Source organism: Anabrus simplex, chromosome 3 (genome assembly GCF_040414725.1).
Source record: "Anabrus simplex isolate iqAnaSimp1 chromosome 3, ASM4041472v1, whole genome shotgun sequence".
In the NCBI taxonomy this organism is placed as follows: domain Eukaryota; kingdom Metazoa; phylum Arthropoda; class Insecta; order Orthoptera; family Tettigoniidae; genus Anabrus; species Anabrus simplex.
In genome coordinates, this window is record NC_090267.1 from 330,099,596 (window position 1) to 330,117,479 (window position 17,884).

At 40.6% G+C, this 17,884-nt stretch overlaps 1 protein-coding gene across 1 annotated transcript in view; it reads left to right on the forward strand.

Annotated features, from left to right (window-relative positions):
• The window catches only part of LOC136866796 (uncharacterized), a 382,310-nt gene that overhangs the window by 158,197 nt on the left and 206,229 nt on the right, over positions 1 to 17,884 (forward strand). The window contains exons 5-6 of the mRNA XM_068226847.1: positions 1,419 to 1,422; positions 8,061 to 8,111. Coding sequence (XP_068082948.1) covers positions 1,419 to 1,422; positions 8,061 to 8,111 — 55 coding nt within the window. The remainder of the gene's footprint in view (positions 1 to 1,418; positions 1,423 to 8,060; positions 8,112 to 17,884) is intronic.

Genomic DNA, 17,884 nt, shown 5'->3' on the forward strand with positions numbered 1-17,884 from the left:
ATCGTCTCCCATTCGGTATTAAGAATGCGGGTTCGGTTCTCATTCGAGCTCTTGACCGCAATCTAAGTCCAAAGGTCAAAGAGGCGACTATCATGTATGTGGATGATATCTTGGTAGCTACAAGAACACTTTCGGAACACTTGGAAAATATTAATGAAGTCCTCACCGATTTAGGAAGGCATAATTTCAAGGTCAACCTATCGAAATCACATTTTTGTCAGAAGGAGGTGTTATTTTTGGGTCACCTTGTAGATGGAGATGGTGTGCGACCAAACCCAGTCAAAATTGAGGCCATTAGGATGTTTCCTAAGCCTACTAAAGTAAAACATGTTCGGCAGTTCCTTGGAATGTGTCAATTCTTCGCTGATCATTGCCCTGATTACACAACCGTAGTAGCACCATTGCAGGACCTGCTTAAGAAAAATAATCGATGGAAGTGGGACCATACTTGTGATGAGGCATTCGCTCAGACCAAGCAACGATTACTGCATAATGTTAAGCTCGGATACCCTGATTTCAGCCTCAAATTCATAATTCAAACAGATGCCTCAACCATAGGTATAGGAGCCGTATTACTGCAGGAAAACCCCGATGATCCAAGCATAAAAACCTATATTGCCTTCATGAGCCGGAAATTGCGGAAGCATGAGATAAAGTACACTATCACAGAATTGGAAATGCTGTCTATCGTGAGCGCTTTGCAGTATTGGAAGAAGATCGTGTATGGTTTTCACATTGTTATCCGTACCGATCACAAAGCGCTGACGTTCATTATGAAAACCAATATGGCAAGCGAGAGGGTTAGCCGTTGGGCATTATTTATCCAGCAATTTGATCTAACAGTCGAACATTGCCCCGGGAAACTCAATATTTTGGCAGACACATTGAGTCGACATCCAAACCCGGAGGAAGTCGTAATCCACCAAATTGAGTTGATAGAAGAGGATCAGGAAGTCTTAAGGAATCTGAAGGACATCGGAGCGATACAGAAGAGAGATGGGTTCACTAACTTGATGATAGAATTTTTTAACAAAACATTGCAGCCAGACAATCCACAGTATGACAGAGCTAGTAAATTATCAGCGAGCTACCATTATTTGAATGGGGTTCTTCATAAGTTTTTGGATGAGGAACACACGAAACTTCGCATAGTCATACCATCTGAAATGCAAGTACCGGTAGTCAACCATGTACACCGGGTCATTGGACACGGAGGTATAGGGAAGGTCTTGGCAACTATCCAAGAGACATTCGTGTGGGCCAAGATGAACCAAACAGTCCGAAATGTACTACGATCATGTGACGTCTGCCAAAGGATTAAACCTAATCCATACTTACTTAAGCAATCTCCGCGCCCACTGTTACCTACTGAACCCCGCGAGATATTCGCAATGGACCTGTACGGACCACTCCCCAAGGCCCGTAGGGGAAATCAATTCATCCTTGTTAGTTTAGATGTATTCTCTAAATTGGTAGCCTTGTATCCGCTGCAAAAGGCAAATTCTAAAACTGTACTACGAGGAATTACTTCACATATCATTCCACAGATGGGGAAGCCTAAGAAGATCCTTACTGATCATGGTAGTCAGTTCACATCTGCTGCGTTTGCAAATCAATTACGACAACTAGACATTCAGCATGTACTTAGTTCGATTCGCCATCCCGAATCGAATCCATCAGAGAGGATCATGCGAGAGATTGCAAAATTCTGCAGGATCTGTTGTTCCGAGGCACATTGGCGGTGGATTGACGTGGTGCCCATTATAACTAAATGTATTAACACCACGATCCACGAAGCAACAGGACAGATACCGGAAGTGGTCCACTTTAACAGATATCCGGCCAGGCCATGGCACGATGCAGTAGCATGTCCTGTAGATCCACGCGTATCCAGCGAAATTTGTATCAGAAAGACACGGGAACATTTGGAGGCACAAGCAGAACGACGATTGAGAAGGCTGAGGAATAAGCGATTCCACCGTCCGTTGAGGGTTGGCGAGCTCGTTCTAGTGAAGAAGCCTAGTGTATCTAACCCAGAGCAGAAGGTGTACCACAAGTTTTGCAAATTGTTCGTGGGACCTTTCAAGATTATACAAACTTATGACAACAATGCTTACAAAGTTCAGAGCTTGGATGGAAGTTCAGAGAACATCTATAACGCTGCAAATTTAAAGCTTTACCACACGCCAGCAGACCACAGGGAAGCAGAGGATGAACGAGAGGAAGCAGATGACGAGCCGGAAGAAGATGATGTCGAAGAAGAGGATGAAGAAGATGACGGAAGGGAAGAAGAAGTCCAAGTAATCCATACACCAATTGAAGCAAGGCCATGTCCAGAGTGTGGAGAGATAGACAGCGACGTGCAGGAATTTGTCAATACAATCCATCAAATCGAAAGACAGAACGAGGAGTTAAGGGTCAGGAACCAGATGTTGAGAGACGAAATCAATAGCCGTCGCAGAACAGAGGATCCGATGTCAAATCATGATAGTGATGATATGGACACATCATAAAAAAAAATCTCATGATGCTCACTAGATTTTTTTTACCTGGGCAAGAGGAAGATGAACCCGAGTGACTTAGGCACATAATCAATCATGATTTGATCGGTAAAATAATATGGTACATTTATTGAAATACAGAGGAGTGTATTTGAAAATATTTCGTTTAGGTAATGTCGAAATCAGAGCGAAGGAAGGACGACAGACTGGAGCCTGACGGATTAGCTCAACACGACAACTTTTAGCTACTTCACAGCAGGGAATATCATTAGTTGGCGTACAAGTAAATACAGAGTCCACAAATAAGTCTTGGTCAGAAAGAGGAAGGGTGAGAGTCATACAAAGAAAACCCACCACATGAGTAAGACCTTGGGATATTTTTGGTAGGACGGAAATTCCATGACCTCATGGAAAATTACAGCGGCTGAGTGTACGTTCGCTAGCCTAAGTTCGAGCAGGTGGAGATTTAAATCACGTGACCGCTTGCCGGCCAATAGTAAAAATTTGATGGGAGACTCAGTGATACCATCTTAAGGAATGAGGGATGAGATATTTTCGTAACTACAAAAGTAATCAGTAATAAATTAATATGAGTACGCGGATGGATGTAATGAATTTATTAGATGTCACGCATGGAAAAATAATCAATACTTATTGGCAAATTAATTAAATTGAAGGCTGGATTTCTTGGAAACCGGACAGCTTGAATCTCATTGGCTGAAAGAAGACCACGTTGTCAGAGACGCTTACGAAGGCGCGAAATGTGAGGAGCGAAATCCACCCATATCTCCTAAATCTGTGATCACCAGGAGTTCATATTTTATCCAGCAGATATGCTAGCGGAGTGGATTAATTTGATGTAAATTTTAACTTCCAATTCGGAGTGCAAGTACCGATATTAAAAATCCACCCCCTCCCTAAGGGGTATGACGTCAACGAATCCGCGGGAAAAAGGCTTCATCCATATATACGGAGCTGAATTGACGGTCGCCAGCCACTTGTCTTGAATCGTTGGAGCTGAATTGACGGTCGCCAGCACACGTGAATTGAATATCGGGAGCTGAACTGTTGGTCGCCGGTAACTTAGAATTCTACGGACGTACAGTCATTTAATGGCGCGAGCATCCGCCAGTGTTTGTAAAGTGTGATCGCGCTCAAGCAACATGTTAAATCTGGAAATAGTTAACGTAGGATAGTGTTTGTTATTTATGAATAATCAGTGACGTAAAGTAATTATCCTGCAAGAGAGTAGTATAAAATATATCACCATAAGTACGTACATAATAGACTGTGTGACGAACAGTACTTTAAGGAAGTAGTAGCCTGTACTTAGCTATACCGAACCGATGTAATGAACACGTCAAGAATGCCGTATAAATCGGGCGTATCGCGACGGGCGAAATAGTTGACACCTCGTCGTACGTGTCCAGGTCCATTGTGCGGTAGGTGGACGAAGATTAAATAGTGTAAATATATTAAATTCTTGGGTCTAGGATAGAAATTTGTTGTATCCAAATTAAAGTATACAGTGTTAACGTAGTAAATGGTGAAGGTTTGTGGTAATCAAGATATGAGTGTAAAATAATAATAATGTGCCAGGAAATCTTTTGTGAAACTACGCCATCAAGGATGGAGGAGTAAAACGCAGAGAGGGGCTGGATGGAGCCTCTCGTCTGCAAAGCTGCAATGGAATACCGATAACTAAGATGAGTACTAAACTGTAAAATATATTTGGGAAATGTTATCGTGATGGGAAAAATGGGAATAATTTGGTCATACTTGGTTACCTTCTGTAACAAGATGGGTCGCTTAACGACCCCATCCTAAATTTGTAGCACGGACAGTAGTAAATCATAATAATGTAAATAATCGGGTCTTTTATGTATTCAGTTTGTTGGAGATGTAAATTTGTATATATAGTGTAGTACGTTAAGTCATGCATGCATTCATATTTTCTTTGTAGTCGATAATTTCTTTACATTTGATTTTGATTATGCTAGTTAAATAAGACCCGATATGTGCTTTTATGTTTTGTCATTTTAACGAGCCATTTAATGACATGGAAGGAAAATCCAGCTTCGCCATACCAAGAGTGTTTTGTTGAAATTAATATGGTCATATTTTCAAAGTGAAGTTGTTAAATTTGTGAGATGCGATTAATATAATATTTCCAAGTAAATCATATCTGGAGTGATTAGTGCCAGAATAAATTGACTTTGTACAAGGGGTTATGCGTTAAACATAATAAGAGTGGACTACCGTATTACAGGCGAAATTATTATTTTTTTAAATATTAATAATAATAATAAATAAATAATATAACTATTTTTTTTAAGAAGATATTTCTTTTTTAAATATGATTTGGAGATAATAATAATTTATGTGATCAAGTGTTGAGTTTATTGGGAATCATTTAATGACGGGAGGTCGTTTTAATTTGGAATTAAAGTGCGTGATAACTTAATTTGATCGAATAATAATATTGAAATGTAGATCGGTGTTAATAATCCGTACATGTTAATGAACGTGTGGTTTAAATTACGGTCCAATATTTTTTTTACGTATAAATGTCGCGTTTTGAAGTTGCGATTCATTAGCCGGAACATGTAGTGCTAATATTACGAGACCATGATTGTCAAATTTTGGTAAATATAATTTCAAGATGTTACGATTATTTGTGGAGAATGAACTAAGGCATAGATCCAAATGAGATAGAAAATGTGAAAGAATTTGCAGTCAGATAATAAAAGGTCGTACGATGTCCGAAATGAATAAATAAGTCCGTTGATAATTCTGTGAGGAATAAATAAATGAATCGAGGAATATTGAGATAGAGAGGAAAATAAATTCCGTACGAGAGACACTTAGGATATTGATATGAGTGTAAAATGTACGGGCAGTGTCACAGAGAAATACTGAGTTACGCAGCGGGTAGAATTCGAACCCGTGACAGCATGTACGAAATAAATAGACTGCACAGTTATTCGTTGAGATACAACGGATCTAAGGATAATGAGAGTTCAGATTCCACAGAAATGGTCGTATATTGTATTCATGGTAATAACGAGTGAGGACAATCATGATGTCGTGATAATAATAATAATAAATATTGCAGATAAAGGATTGGACCGCCTTAATTAATTGAGCGTTGATGAAGATGTTAAACGGGAATCTAAATGATAATATGCAACCGATAATAATAATAACAATGTAAGGACGATGTTAAATCACCGCGGTCGGATTAAGAATAATTGTCATAATAATAACTGTAGTGATGTCGTTGGTTGATCAGTGAATTAATTTGTAATTGCGACCGATATCTTAATATATGTTTTGGCGTAAGTGACCGGTTCATTAATGATAATAACCTTTTTAAGTGACGTGAATAATAATAATATCTTGAGTCACCTATCAATTAATAATAAATATAACCACGAGAGGGATATAATAATAATAACAGTAATAACCATTTGTGTTTGCATCCCGCATAATAATGACGATATTAATCAACGTGACAGTGCCAGGAACCGTTGCATAATAATAATAATAATAATAATAATAATTTCGAGGATGATAATTTCGTGGATTAAATTATTTGGTGACAACATCCCTCTATTCGTATGTTTGAATAATGAGAGTGTTAATATTAGAATCATTTGGTTGCCTCGTTTTTGTACGGTTTCGTATGGGACGATGTGACAGTCATACTTGCGTGTTTGTTTACTTCGCTCGCGATGCGAGGGGGGCCATGGCCACGGTATTTCCCACCGCTTCTCGTTATCTCATCTGTGGCAGTAGTCTACTGAGGCTAACTGGTGACAATTCAGATCACATGTAAATAAAAGGCAAATGCTAATTCATTGGTATGGCATCAGCTGGATATCGTAAGATAGGGACTGTCCGTGGAATCCAGTTTTCGCACTTCACGAGAAACATTACCCAGTCCGAGTACCGGTCTCGGAAAAATGTATATAGCCGGAGTACATCATCTTAGTTAAATCGGGAAGCCGACCGTAACATGGGTTATGCTCGGGCTCCCGATAGAAGGAAGCTATATCTTTGAGTGACGGTTCGATTCAAATGGAATCGATCCGTAAATTATACCTCCAAAATGTCATTTTATTTCAGAAGCAACGCAGCAAGATATTGATACCACTTGCGGTATGGCAAGTGATTTATATATGTAACATGTGTGTAAATTCAAATATTGATGCCACGTGTATCAAAGTTTTATACGTCAAATGGCGTAATAAACCGCTCCTTCTGGCAAATTATTTCAAAGGAAACCACTCTCATAATCTTTTTATTGTAGTTAGATGATGCCCTTTTTAAAGTAACAGTCACTTCCTAGTCCTATCATGGAGTCCTTAAAGTCAAGTTACAATCGAGCCTTCCCCCTTTTAATTTTAAGTTGCTCCGTTCATCCCCGTGTTCTATTATGCCGTTATATTTATATTTGATGATTTAAATAATGAACCGACACCCCTGAGATAAATGCTAGTCTGGGACTCGGGAGGTGGACGGGTGCACTACAATGTCAAGAAAAGAATTCAAAACTTAAACTGAAGGTTATATTTTCTTAAATTCTACCTTAGCAAATTTTCAGAACAACGAAACGTCAGGTACAATGACAAATTTTAGACAAGAAAAGAAAATTCAAAATTTAGTAACAGTTTAAGAATCTGGGCTTCAAGCCCCTCGCTTTACAATTCTTGAGCTCCTAGCTCAAATTTACAAAAGAACACAAATTTACTCAAGGACAGAAATCCCTCAATGCATGGAGCACTTGCTCCCAACTTACAATATCAAGCCTCCCAGAGGCGCTTTTACAACACTTAAAAAGAGCTAACGTGCTCTCAGTTTTCCAAGCCTACTCAAGGCAACATAACAAGAAAACCTAATAATCACTGGCCTTACAAGGCACTATTTACAATTAGAATTTTATTACACAGAGGTATCTAGTACCCAACCTACAGGGCCTTAGTAAAAAAGAACAGGTTAAATAAACGGCCCGAATACAACTTGAATGAAGTCGCAGATCGAGCTCCAAAAAATTTAAAGACCTATAGGGCACTTGGCCGACGAAACAGGGGCTAATCCCAAACTACTGAGGTTGCTCGCATGGAAATAACTTTAATACATCGCAGAAACAAATGTGGCACCTCAAACCAAGATGAAGGGGAGCTCGAGAGGGTATATCACTCTCTATCCCCGATTTACCATGAACGTTTTATGAAATTTTTACATTAGCCGAAAGGAGATTTACATTTTAGAGAAGTTGGTTACAGTTTCGGACCTTTCCCTCGGGTTAAACTGCGGAGCTAACAAGAAATAAAGATGTTAAGTGGCCATTACCTGGTAGAAGTTCTAGCAGCTGACGAAGAGGCCTCCCGCCTCCTGCTTGACACACACACTCAGTAAGATGACGATCAATTGGCAAGAGACGTGAAAATCCGCAGTATATAAACCCTCGGGGGAAGTTCGAGACCATTCAAGATTAAACTAGCCACACCCTCTCGTTTTTATTGGTGAATTTGAAAGTTACACTGAAAATTGAAGAAGAAGAAGAAGAAGATGATGATGAAGAAGAAGAAGAAGAAGAAGAAGACTGTGATTGGTAGAAAATTATATACAGAAATTAGGGATTGGCTAGATTCAAAACTGGCGGAAAGTAAAGGTAAATATTGCCAACCCAAAAATAAATGAACATCACTTAGTAAAAAAAAATTATGAATACAAAACTTCTTTAAATCAAAAGTTCTTTCACTTCGCACCAGGGTGCATGATCATAGGTCTTTTGTAGTGACAACTATGGAAGAATGTTCAAACTTCTTGATAAATCGAAAACAAAACAAGTAGAAATTCACACAGTTCAGGAAACTTCACAATAACAAAATTATTTCAGATTTTAGTGGTGACATCTTCAGAGTAAAGTTCGAACTTGTATTATTGGTTTCACATTTGATAGATAGAGGAGTTCTTTTAGGCGATCGTTTTGAACGCGCGGCGTAGAGGTGTACGAGGTACAATTATTATTAACTCTGCAAGTGATAACTTAACACAATTCATCATAATGATTGGCTACATTAGGAACGGCATCACTATAGGCTTCAGAATCAACTGATGCTGCTAGTTGCTTTACGTCGCACCGACACAGATAGGTCTTATGGCGACGATGGAACAGGAAAGGGCTAGGAGTGGGAAGGAAGCGGCCGTGGCCTTAATTAAGGTACAGCCCCAGCATTTGCCTGGTGTGAAAATGGGAAACCACGGAAAACCATCTTCAGGGCTGCCGACAGTGGGGTTCGAACCTACTATCTCCTGGATACTGGATACTGGCCGCACTTAAGCGACTGCAGCTATCGAGCTCGGTGATCAACTGATGAAATGGAATTGAATCAGTAGGCTACATGTCGAGGAAAAATGTGGAAATTCATGGAGTCCCAACAGTACAAGGTGAAGATATAGTTCTTCAGAACATTGGTAAAGCCATGGGATGCGAAGTGAATAAAGCTGATATCATTATCTCTCACAGAGTTCCTTCTATCAACAAAAGTATTCTGCGATCTATCATCGTGAAATTTTAATTTTAATTTTTTTTTAAAAAAAATTTTTGGTAGTGGTGTTACGTCGCACCGACACAGATAGGTTTTACGGCGACAATGGGATAGAAAAAGCCTAGGAGTGGAAAGAAGCGGCCGTGGCCTTAATTAAGGTACAGCCCCAGCATTTTCCTGGTGTGAAAATAGGAAACCACGGAAAACCATCTTCGGCGCTGCCAACAGTTGGATTCGAACCCACTATCTCCTGGATGCAAGCTCACAGCCGCACGCCCCTAACCGCTCGGCCAACTTGCCCGGTGTGAAATTTACAAACCGGTGGAAAAAAGCAAGAACTGATGGTAGCGATAAAGCAGATTAGATGACTGTACTCTTCGGAAATTGGTGTGAATGCTTCTAACCAGCTCGTCTACATAAATGAACACCTTACTCCCAAGTCGAAAGGTTTATTAGTGTCAAAGCTAAAGATTTGACTGAGACTTGTCAGTGAGGAAGGAGAAACCTTGTTTAGGCCATACCAGGATACATAGTACACTAATAACAATAATTTCATCCCCGAGCCAAGGGAATAAACCATTTAAAATTGCCGAACCGGCAGAAATCGAACCCGCGACCCTCTGAACCGAACGCCACTACGTTCACCATTCAATCAAGGAGCCGGACATATACTAACCTGGAAACACTGTATCACATCAGAAACGGATCTGGGCAGGTGTCTTGAGTTTGGGAATGAGCAAATTGTCAACGGCTACTTAAAAGTCCAAGCTTGCAGCCGACTTTTCAAAGCACTAGTTCGCTGGCACGTCTCTAGGGTCTCTAGAAACCTGTACAGACCGAACCCTGAGGTCATCCATTTCGTTCCAGCTGGAAGATGTTTCATTGTCAGTGCAATTCATAGGCGTGAATGAGTCAGACAGAAAGGAAACCTCTAAAAAACGACAAACCACAAACCCCATTGTGATAATGATGTTTAATCCGTTAATTCTGTGAACCTAGAGCTTCCAAGGAGTAATGCCAGCGAATAAGTCGTATCACACAATAAATATCATAAATGAATTGCTCATTTCCTGTAGTGGTTGATAACGATTACCGTGGTTACATTCCAAACAGTAGTCGTGGTCTTGAATTTATTGTTCGTAGCTATGATTCATTTCCCATTAATGTATCGTTTAGAAGAAATAGTTCCCGTGATGGTGGGTAGTAAAATAAAGTAGTGTTCTCATCCTTAGGTGCAGCTCTTTTCAGGTACACCTCCAATGAAGATGAACTGCATGTATCATTTTAACTACATACCAGCCCTCCTGCCATTCTTAAATCTCTAGCAGTACCGGGAATCGAGCCCGGCAGCTGATAATTCTAACCGTTATGTTCCATTCAAACCAGAAAACCTACCTGGCAGACTGGTTTGTCAAAAATGCAGGCACTTCTTATTTTCGGAAACAGTAACAACAAATTACTTCATTCAAGGTAAGACTGTATTTCCGACACATCTACACTGACTGACAGAGCAAATGCAACACCAAGAAGGAGTGGTCAGAACTTTATGCCAATTGCAGGGTAGACTGACGTCACTGAGGTATGCTCATGATGTGAAATGCGCCGCTGTGCTGCGCACGTAGCGAACGATAAATGGGACACGGCGTTGGCGAATGGCCCACTTCGTACCGTGATTTCTCAGCCGACAGTCATTGTAGAACGTGTTGTCGTGTGCCACAGGACACGTGTATAGCTAAGAATGCCAGGCCGCCGTCAACGGAGGCATTTCCAGCAGACAGACGACTTTACGAGGGGTATGGTGATCGGGCTGAGAAGGGCAGGTTGGTCGCTTCGTCAAATCGCAGCCGATACCCATAGGGATGTGTCCACGGTGCAGCGCCTGAGGCGAAGATGGTTGGCGCAGGGACATGTGGCACGTGCGAGGGGTCCAGGCGCAGCCCGAGTGACGTCAGCACGCGAGGATCGGCGCATCCGCCGCCAAGCGGTGGCAGCCCCGCACGCCACGTCAACCGCCATTCTTCAGCATGTGCAAGACACCCTGGCTGTTCCAATATCGACCAGAACAATTTCCCGTCGATTGGTTGAAGAAGGCCTGCACTCCCGGCGTCCGCTCAGAAGACTACCATTGACTCCACAGCATAGACGTGCACGCCTGGCATGGTGCCGGGCTAGAGCGACTTGGATGAGGGAATGGAGGAACGTCGTGTTCTCCGATGAGTCACGCTTCTGTTCTGTCAGTGATAGTCACCGCAGACGAGTGTGGCGTCGGCGTGGAGAAAGGTCAAATCCGGCAGTAACTGTGGAGCGCCCTACCGCTAGACAACGCGGCATCATGGTTTGGGGCGCTATTGCGTATGATTCCACGTCACCTCTAGTGCGTATTCAAGGCACGTTAAATGCCCACCGCTACGTGCAGCATGTGCTGCGGCCGGTGGCACTCCCGTACCTTCAGGGGCTGCCCAATGCTCTGTTTCAGCAGGATAATGCCCGCCCACACACTGCTCGCATCTCTCAACAGGCTCTACGAGGTGTACAGATGCTTCCGTGGCCAGCGTACTCTCCGGATCTCTCACCAATCGAACACGTGTGGGATCTCATTGGACGCCGTTTGCAAACTCTGCCCCAGCCTCGTACGGACGACCAACTGTGGCAAATGGTTGACAGAGAATGGAGAACCATCCCTCAGGACACCATCCGCACTCTTATTGACTCTGTACCTCGACGTGTTTCTGCGTGCATCGCCGCTCGCGGTGGTCCTACATCCTACTGAGTCGATGCCGTGCGCATTGTGTAACCTGCATATCGGTTTGAAATAAACATCAATTATTCGTCCGTGCCGTCTCTGTTTTTTCCCCAACTTTCATCCCTTTCGAACCACTCCTTCTTGGTGTTGCATTTGCTCTGTCAGTCAGTGTATATACGCAACATAACCATAACTTGAAGACTGTAACAAGTGACTGTCTCGTGTTAGTGAACCAAAGCCCGTCAAACGTAAAGTTATTTCACTCGGCTAGATCTCTACAAAAGGACGGAACGTGACATACCTCCCACCTTGATTTTTTGTTATACAATAAAATCAAAACGATCACCCTAAAAAATTATCGTCATTAGATTACTCCCTAAACCGAACTGGTATATTTACTGAACGACCGGGCGAGTTGGCCGTGCGCGTAGAGGCGCGTGGCTGTGGGCTTGCATCCGGGAGATAGTAGGTTCGAATCCCACTATCGGCAGCCCTGAAGATGGTTTTCCGTGGTTTCCCATTTTCACACCAGGCAAATACTGGGGCTGTACCTTAATTAAGGCCACGGCCGCTTCCTTCCAACTCCTAGGCCTTTTCCATCCCATCGTCGCCATAAGACCTATCTGTGTCGGTGCGACGTAAAGCCCCTAGCAAAAAAATCACTGAACGCCCACTCCTAGTCTTCAACACTGAAGGCTCCACAGCTGGAGTATCAGTTCTCAGGTTGACATCACTATCTCTTTCCAGATGTGGTACATCCTCTGGTGAAGACACCTCCAAGGAAAAAATTCGCTGAACAGGTCTTATGATATCTCTTCCTGCAACTCTAACTTTCACTACTCTCACGTGACTATCTTGTCCTGGGATTACCTCTACCACTCTAGCAACAGGCCATTCCAGTCTTCTTTTATCATCAGAACCAGCCAGAACTATATCACCGACCTTCAAAGGTTCCTTGTGTTCCTTCCCTGTCTTCTGCTGCACCAGAACACTCAGATACTCCTCCCGAAACCTTCTCCTCAGCTGCTCCCGCAGATGTTGGACGTACTTTGCTCTCTTCCTGATATCTATAGCATCCAGGTGGTCAAGGTCTGCCACCCCAACTGAAAGATTGTCCTGCAGGAACATTGCAGGGGTCAGTGGTGCCAAGTCATCTGGGTCAGCTTTATCCTGCTCCTAATTGCTCATAATACAGGCCGATACGTTTCAATTTGTGAAAATATCCTTGGAATAGTTACTTGTAAACACCTGTATTGTCGCTGTAACTGTGATATGCGTATTTCATGTTGACTGTAAAATCTTAACATAAAAGCAGCCTTTAAACTTGATTACTGGATACGAATTTCAGAGTTCTGATTGTTCCTTCGCGTTCCGTGCAGCTTTATGCTGGCTATAACTTCACACAGCTCGCCCGGTACAGGCACTTTCCAGCTGATACAGAGCATGGAATGTTGCTTCACAAAGTTATCTCTTCCGCACTGTTACAATTCCATGTGTCGTGTGCTGGCACAGTGTACTGAAACAGTCCACCTCAAGCTCTTAATGTTTCGGAACAGCTGACTGTTCCGGTCTGCCCAACCCTACTACACATTTCTGCGCGCGTCTCCACTATTTGCTGTGGTGCTGTGCATATCAGTTAGCTGTGTTTCCATAGGGAACGTGAAATATTTCAAATATCTATATCATCTGATGGCTTAGCAGGCATCATTTTTTGTAAATGAGACAAAGCCTGTCATAGTGAATTGATACTGCCTGTGGCTCCAAGTAGCTTACACAGTGGTCTCCACTATATGCACTAGCCATGCATCTTAGTAGGTGTGCTAGTTACCAACTGATGAGATAATTTGACACACTGGGGCAACCAGGAATGAGTCAGCTGGAAAATTTATGATGTCCAGTAACAGACCCTTTATATTGGAATTACAGAACCATCTCACTAATAAACCATGACAAGAGTGCTTGAAGTAGTATCTCCTTCCTCAAATAATGTCAGAGCAAGCAGGTTTTGCACAGGACGAGGAACAAGAGAAAATATAATAAATATGTGGCAAATGATAGAGAAATCAATGTGCTAGCAATATTCTGTTTCCTTGATTACCCTAAAGCCTTTGGTAATGTTAATTGGAACTGTCTTTGGGACGTGTTTGAGGAAATGGCAAAACCAACTCATCTTATACAACTGATAAAATTATGACATACCAACAACAAGGCAAACGTTAGAATCGATAGGAAGTTATCAGAGCCCTGTAAGGTCAGAAAAGGCATCAGACAGGGATATGTTTTGCCACCACACCTATTCAACACCTATGGGAATGGATCATCAAAAAGGCCACAGTGGACTGGAAAGGTGAGGTTCAAATAGGCGGCAAGAAAATCTCCACTGCGCAGACGATACTACATTACTGGCTAGTTCGGAGTAAGAATTAGCAGAACTTCTACAACGCACTGAAAGTTTGAGTGACGAAGCAGGTTTTAAATTAAACTGAACCAAGTGTTGCTTGCCAGTAGTGGGCAGACTGGTTAACAATTTTCCAGCTTATACAGGATATAAATTTGAAGGGAGAAATAGTCTACTTAGGGATTCACATTTCCAGAAAAGGAAATTGTGAAGGTGAACTCAAAAGAAGAATAGGTATGGCTAAGACTGTATTGTCTAATCTAACAAAAATATGAAAAGATGATCATATTACCAAGGAAACAAAGAAGCGACTGGTCAAAGCTTTAGTATTTCCTATCGCCATGTATAGCTCTGGGTTCTGGACTATAAATGTTGCATGCTGTAGGAGAATTGAAGCCTTTGAGATGACATGCTATCGAAGAATACTACAAATATCATGGGTAGTAAGAAGAATGAATGACTCCCTTCTGTAGGAGCTAAGGATTTCCCTTAACGCATGCCTACTTCCAAACATCCAAATGCATATTGAAATTTTTCAACATGTCGTCTGAGAGACGGCATTGAGAAGCATTTCATTCAGGGCAAAGTTAAAGGAAAACCGATGACGGGATGTTCCCCAAACCGATACATTGATCAGATAAAAAGCTCGACGAATCCGCCACTTGAACGAATAATGCATACAGCTAAATATTGCGGTATATTGTGGAGCATGGTTCATAGAATTGTATGAAGAGTCATGACATTCAAAATCAAGTCCCAACCAAGAAGAAGAATATTTTGGTCTCTGTACCGGGAGGTACACCTCTGATTGAAATAATAACATTAAGTTATTTATTAGACCACCTAATCAATACAAAATCGTCTTGGATGATTTACATAAATTTGTTAGCTAATAGTGGTACATGTTTCGCCTTCCCTGAAGGCATCATCAGCCATATTCTTAACCTTAAATTAAAAATAAGCGTCTAAATGACATGTAGTAATGCATTTTAAAATCTTGAAGAGATTTGAAGTAAAATAACATTAAAAATAACAATGATGGTTTGAAAATACAATGTGATGAGATATAATAGTGGAAGTATTAACAAAATTAACATTAGAAGGCTGCTAAAATAAGTACAATGGATAAAACAACAGATTGTTATACAACAAGTAGTAAGATTGCATAAAAGTAAGGTTGATAGTCTGGCGGTTATAATTAGACGATGGCGAAAAATCGTATATAATCAAAGTAACGAAGAGAGAATAAAAGTCAAAGTTGGTCGAGAGATCCGAAGTTAATCATGATCTTGAAGATAAAAGACGAAAGTCAGATGCATATGGTGAAGTTGTAGAACACGTTGAGGATATGAAGTTGGTGAATAGAAGTTGAAGAACAGTTTCAAATAGGATCACTATGGACCATCTCAAAATTTGAAGTGATGTTCAAATGTTGTAAATTGTGAGTTTGTAGATATTCTAGTTGAAAAAGCATATAAAAGTGGAATCATTTGACGGTGACAAAGATAGCTTGTAACATTATGAGTTAGAAGTATTTGCAACAGTAGACTTCTTGCTAGTAGCATGTTATTTTGATTATATACGATTTTTCGCCATCGTCTAATTATAACCGTCAGACTATCAACCTTACTTTTATGCAATCTTACTACTTGTTGTATAACAATCTGTTGTTTTATCCATTGTACTTATTTTAGCAGCCTTCTAATGTTAATTTTGTTAATACTTCCACTATTATATCTCATCACATTGTATTTTCAAACCATCATTGTTATTTTTAATGTTATTTTACTTCAGATCTCTTTAAGATTTTAAAATGCATTACTACATGTTATTTAGACGCTTATTTTTAATTTAAGGTTAAGACTATGGCTGATGATGCCTTCAGGGAAGGCGAAACATGTACCACTATTAGCTAACAAATTTATGTAAATCATCCAAGACGATTTTGTATTGATTAGGTGGTCTAATAAATAACTTAATGTTATTATTTCAATCAAATATCATCAATACGGACCAAAAATGATATTTATTACATGTAAGGTACACCTCTACCGCTCATTCAAAAGAAGTGCCTTAATGAACTCTATCTATCCAACAAAATGTGAAACTGTTACGGCATGAAGTTGGGACATTAATCAGAAGATGTCACTACTGAATAATTGAGAAATTCGTCATTTCTAAGTTTCGTAAACTGATTGGATTTATTTTGTTTTGTTTTGGTGTACATCAAGAAGTTTGGACATTTCTCCATAGATGTCATTACAAAAACTGAGGTCATGCACTCTGGTGCAAGGTAAAACAATTTGTTATTGAAAGAAATTTTGTGTTTATGGGTTTTCTCAAGTAAATTTACCTTCATTTATTTTTTATATATATTTCAAAGTTTGCAACACTTCTTTCTCATCCACCAGTTTTGAATCTGGCCAATAGGAATTTCCTGTAATTATTTTTCAACCTACCACAGGCTTCTTGTTAGTTTTTTGTGTGTAACTTTTGATTCTGCCATTAAAATTGAGAGGGTATGTCCGGATTAGTCCAGAACCCTCTAGAACCGTCCCCTCTCATATATAAACTGTGGATTTTCTGGCTACCTTGTCTCTTGATCGCCGTATTTCTGAGAATGTGTGTGTGTTAAGACAGGCAGACCATCAGCCAAGGTAATGACCACCAGACTTATTTTTCTGTAGCTATCTCTGCAGACTTACATGAGGGGAAGGTCCTAATTTCTACTATGTAACTTGTTTTCTTAAAATGTAAATTTCCTTTCAGCTAATGTAAAAGTTCATAAAGTCTTTAACTGCAGTTCGGGCCCAGATGTTGGGTAAAATGCCAATGTTTTATTTTTACAAATATATATCAAATGATTTAATATAAATTAATTTCATGCTCTTAAGGTTGTATGCAGCAGAGAAAATTTTGCTTATTTTAATACATAATGCCTATAACCATCTAGTTGCCTCCTTTTTAATATTATATATTATTTTTGGGTTGACAATATTTATCTTTTCTTTCCGCCAGTTTTGAATCTAGCCAATCTCTGATTTCTGTAAATAATTTTCCGCCTATCACAGGCTTCTTCCTCGATTCTGAGTGTCACTTTTGAATTTAACCAATAAAATTCTGTGGGTGTGTCTTGATTATTCATGAATGATCTTGAACTTTCCCCGAGGGTTTTTAAACTGCGGCTTTTCTCGTATCTTGGCCATTTGATCATCATATAACTAAGTGTGTGTGTCAAGCAGGAGGTGGGCGGCGCCTCTTTCATCAGGCAGCAGTTCTTCAGCAGGGTAATGGCCACCTAACATCTTACTTTCTTGCTAGCTCCGCAGTTTAACCCGAGGGAAAGGTCCAACTCATTAACTATGTAACCTACTTTTCTAAAAATGTAACTTTCTGCCGGCTAATGTAAAAACTTCATAAAATCTTTAACTGTAAATGGGAGATAGAGAGTGATGTACCCTCTCGAACTCCCCTTCATATTGGTTTGAGGTGACTACGTTTTGTAACGGGTTTTCTTCCTTTCTGTAATGTCTTAATTTATTCTTATACGAGTCACCTCCATAGTTTGGGAATAGCCCCTGTTTCATCGGCCTAGTGCCCTTTAGGTTTTAAGAATTCATTTCTAGGAGTGCAAGTACACGCCTCCATTCAATTTGTGTTTTGGGCCATTTACTTAACCTGAATT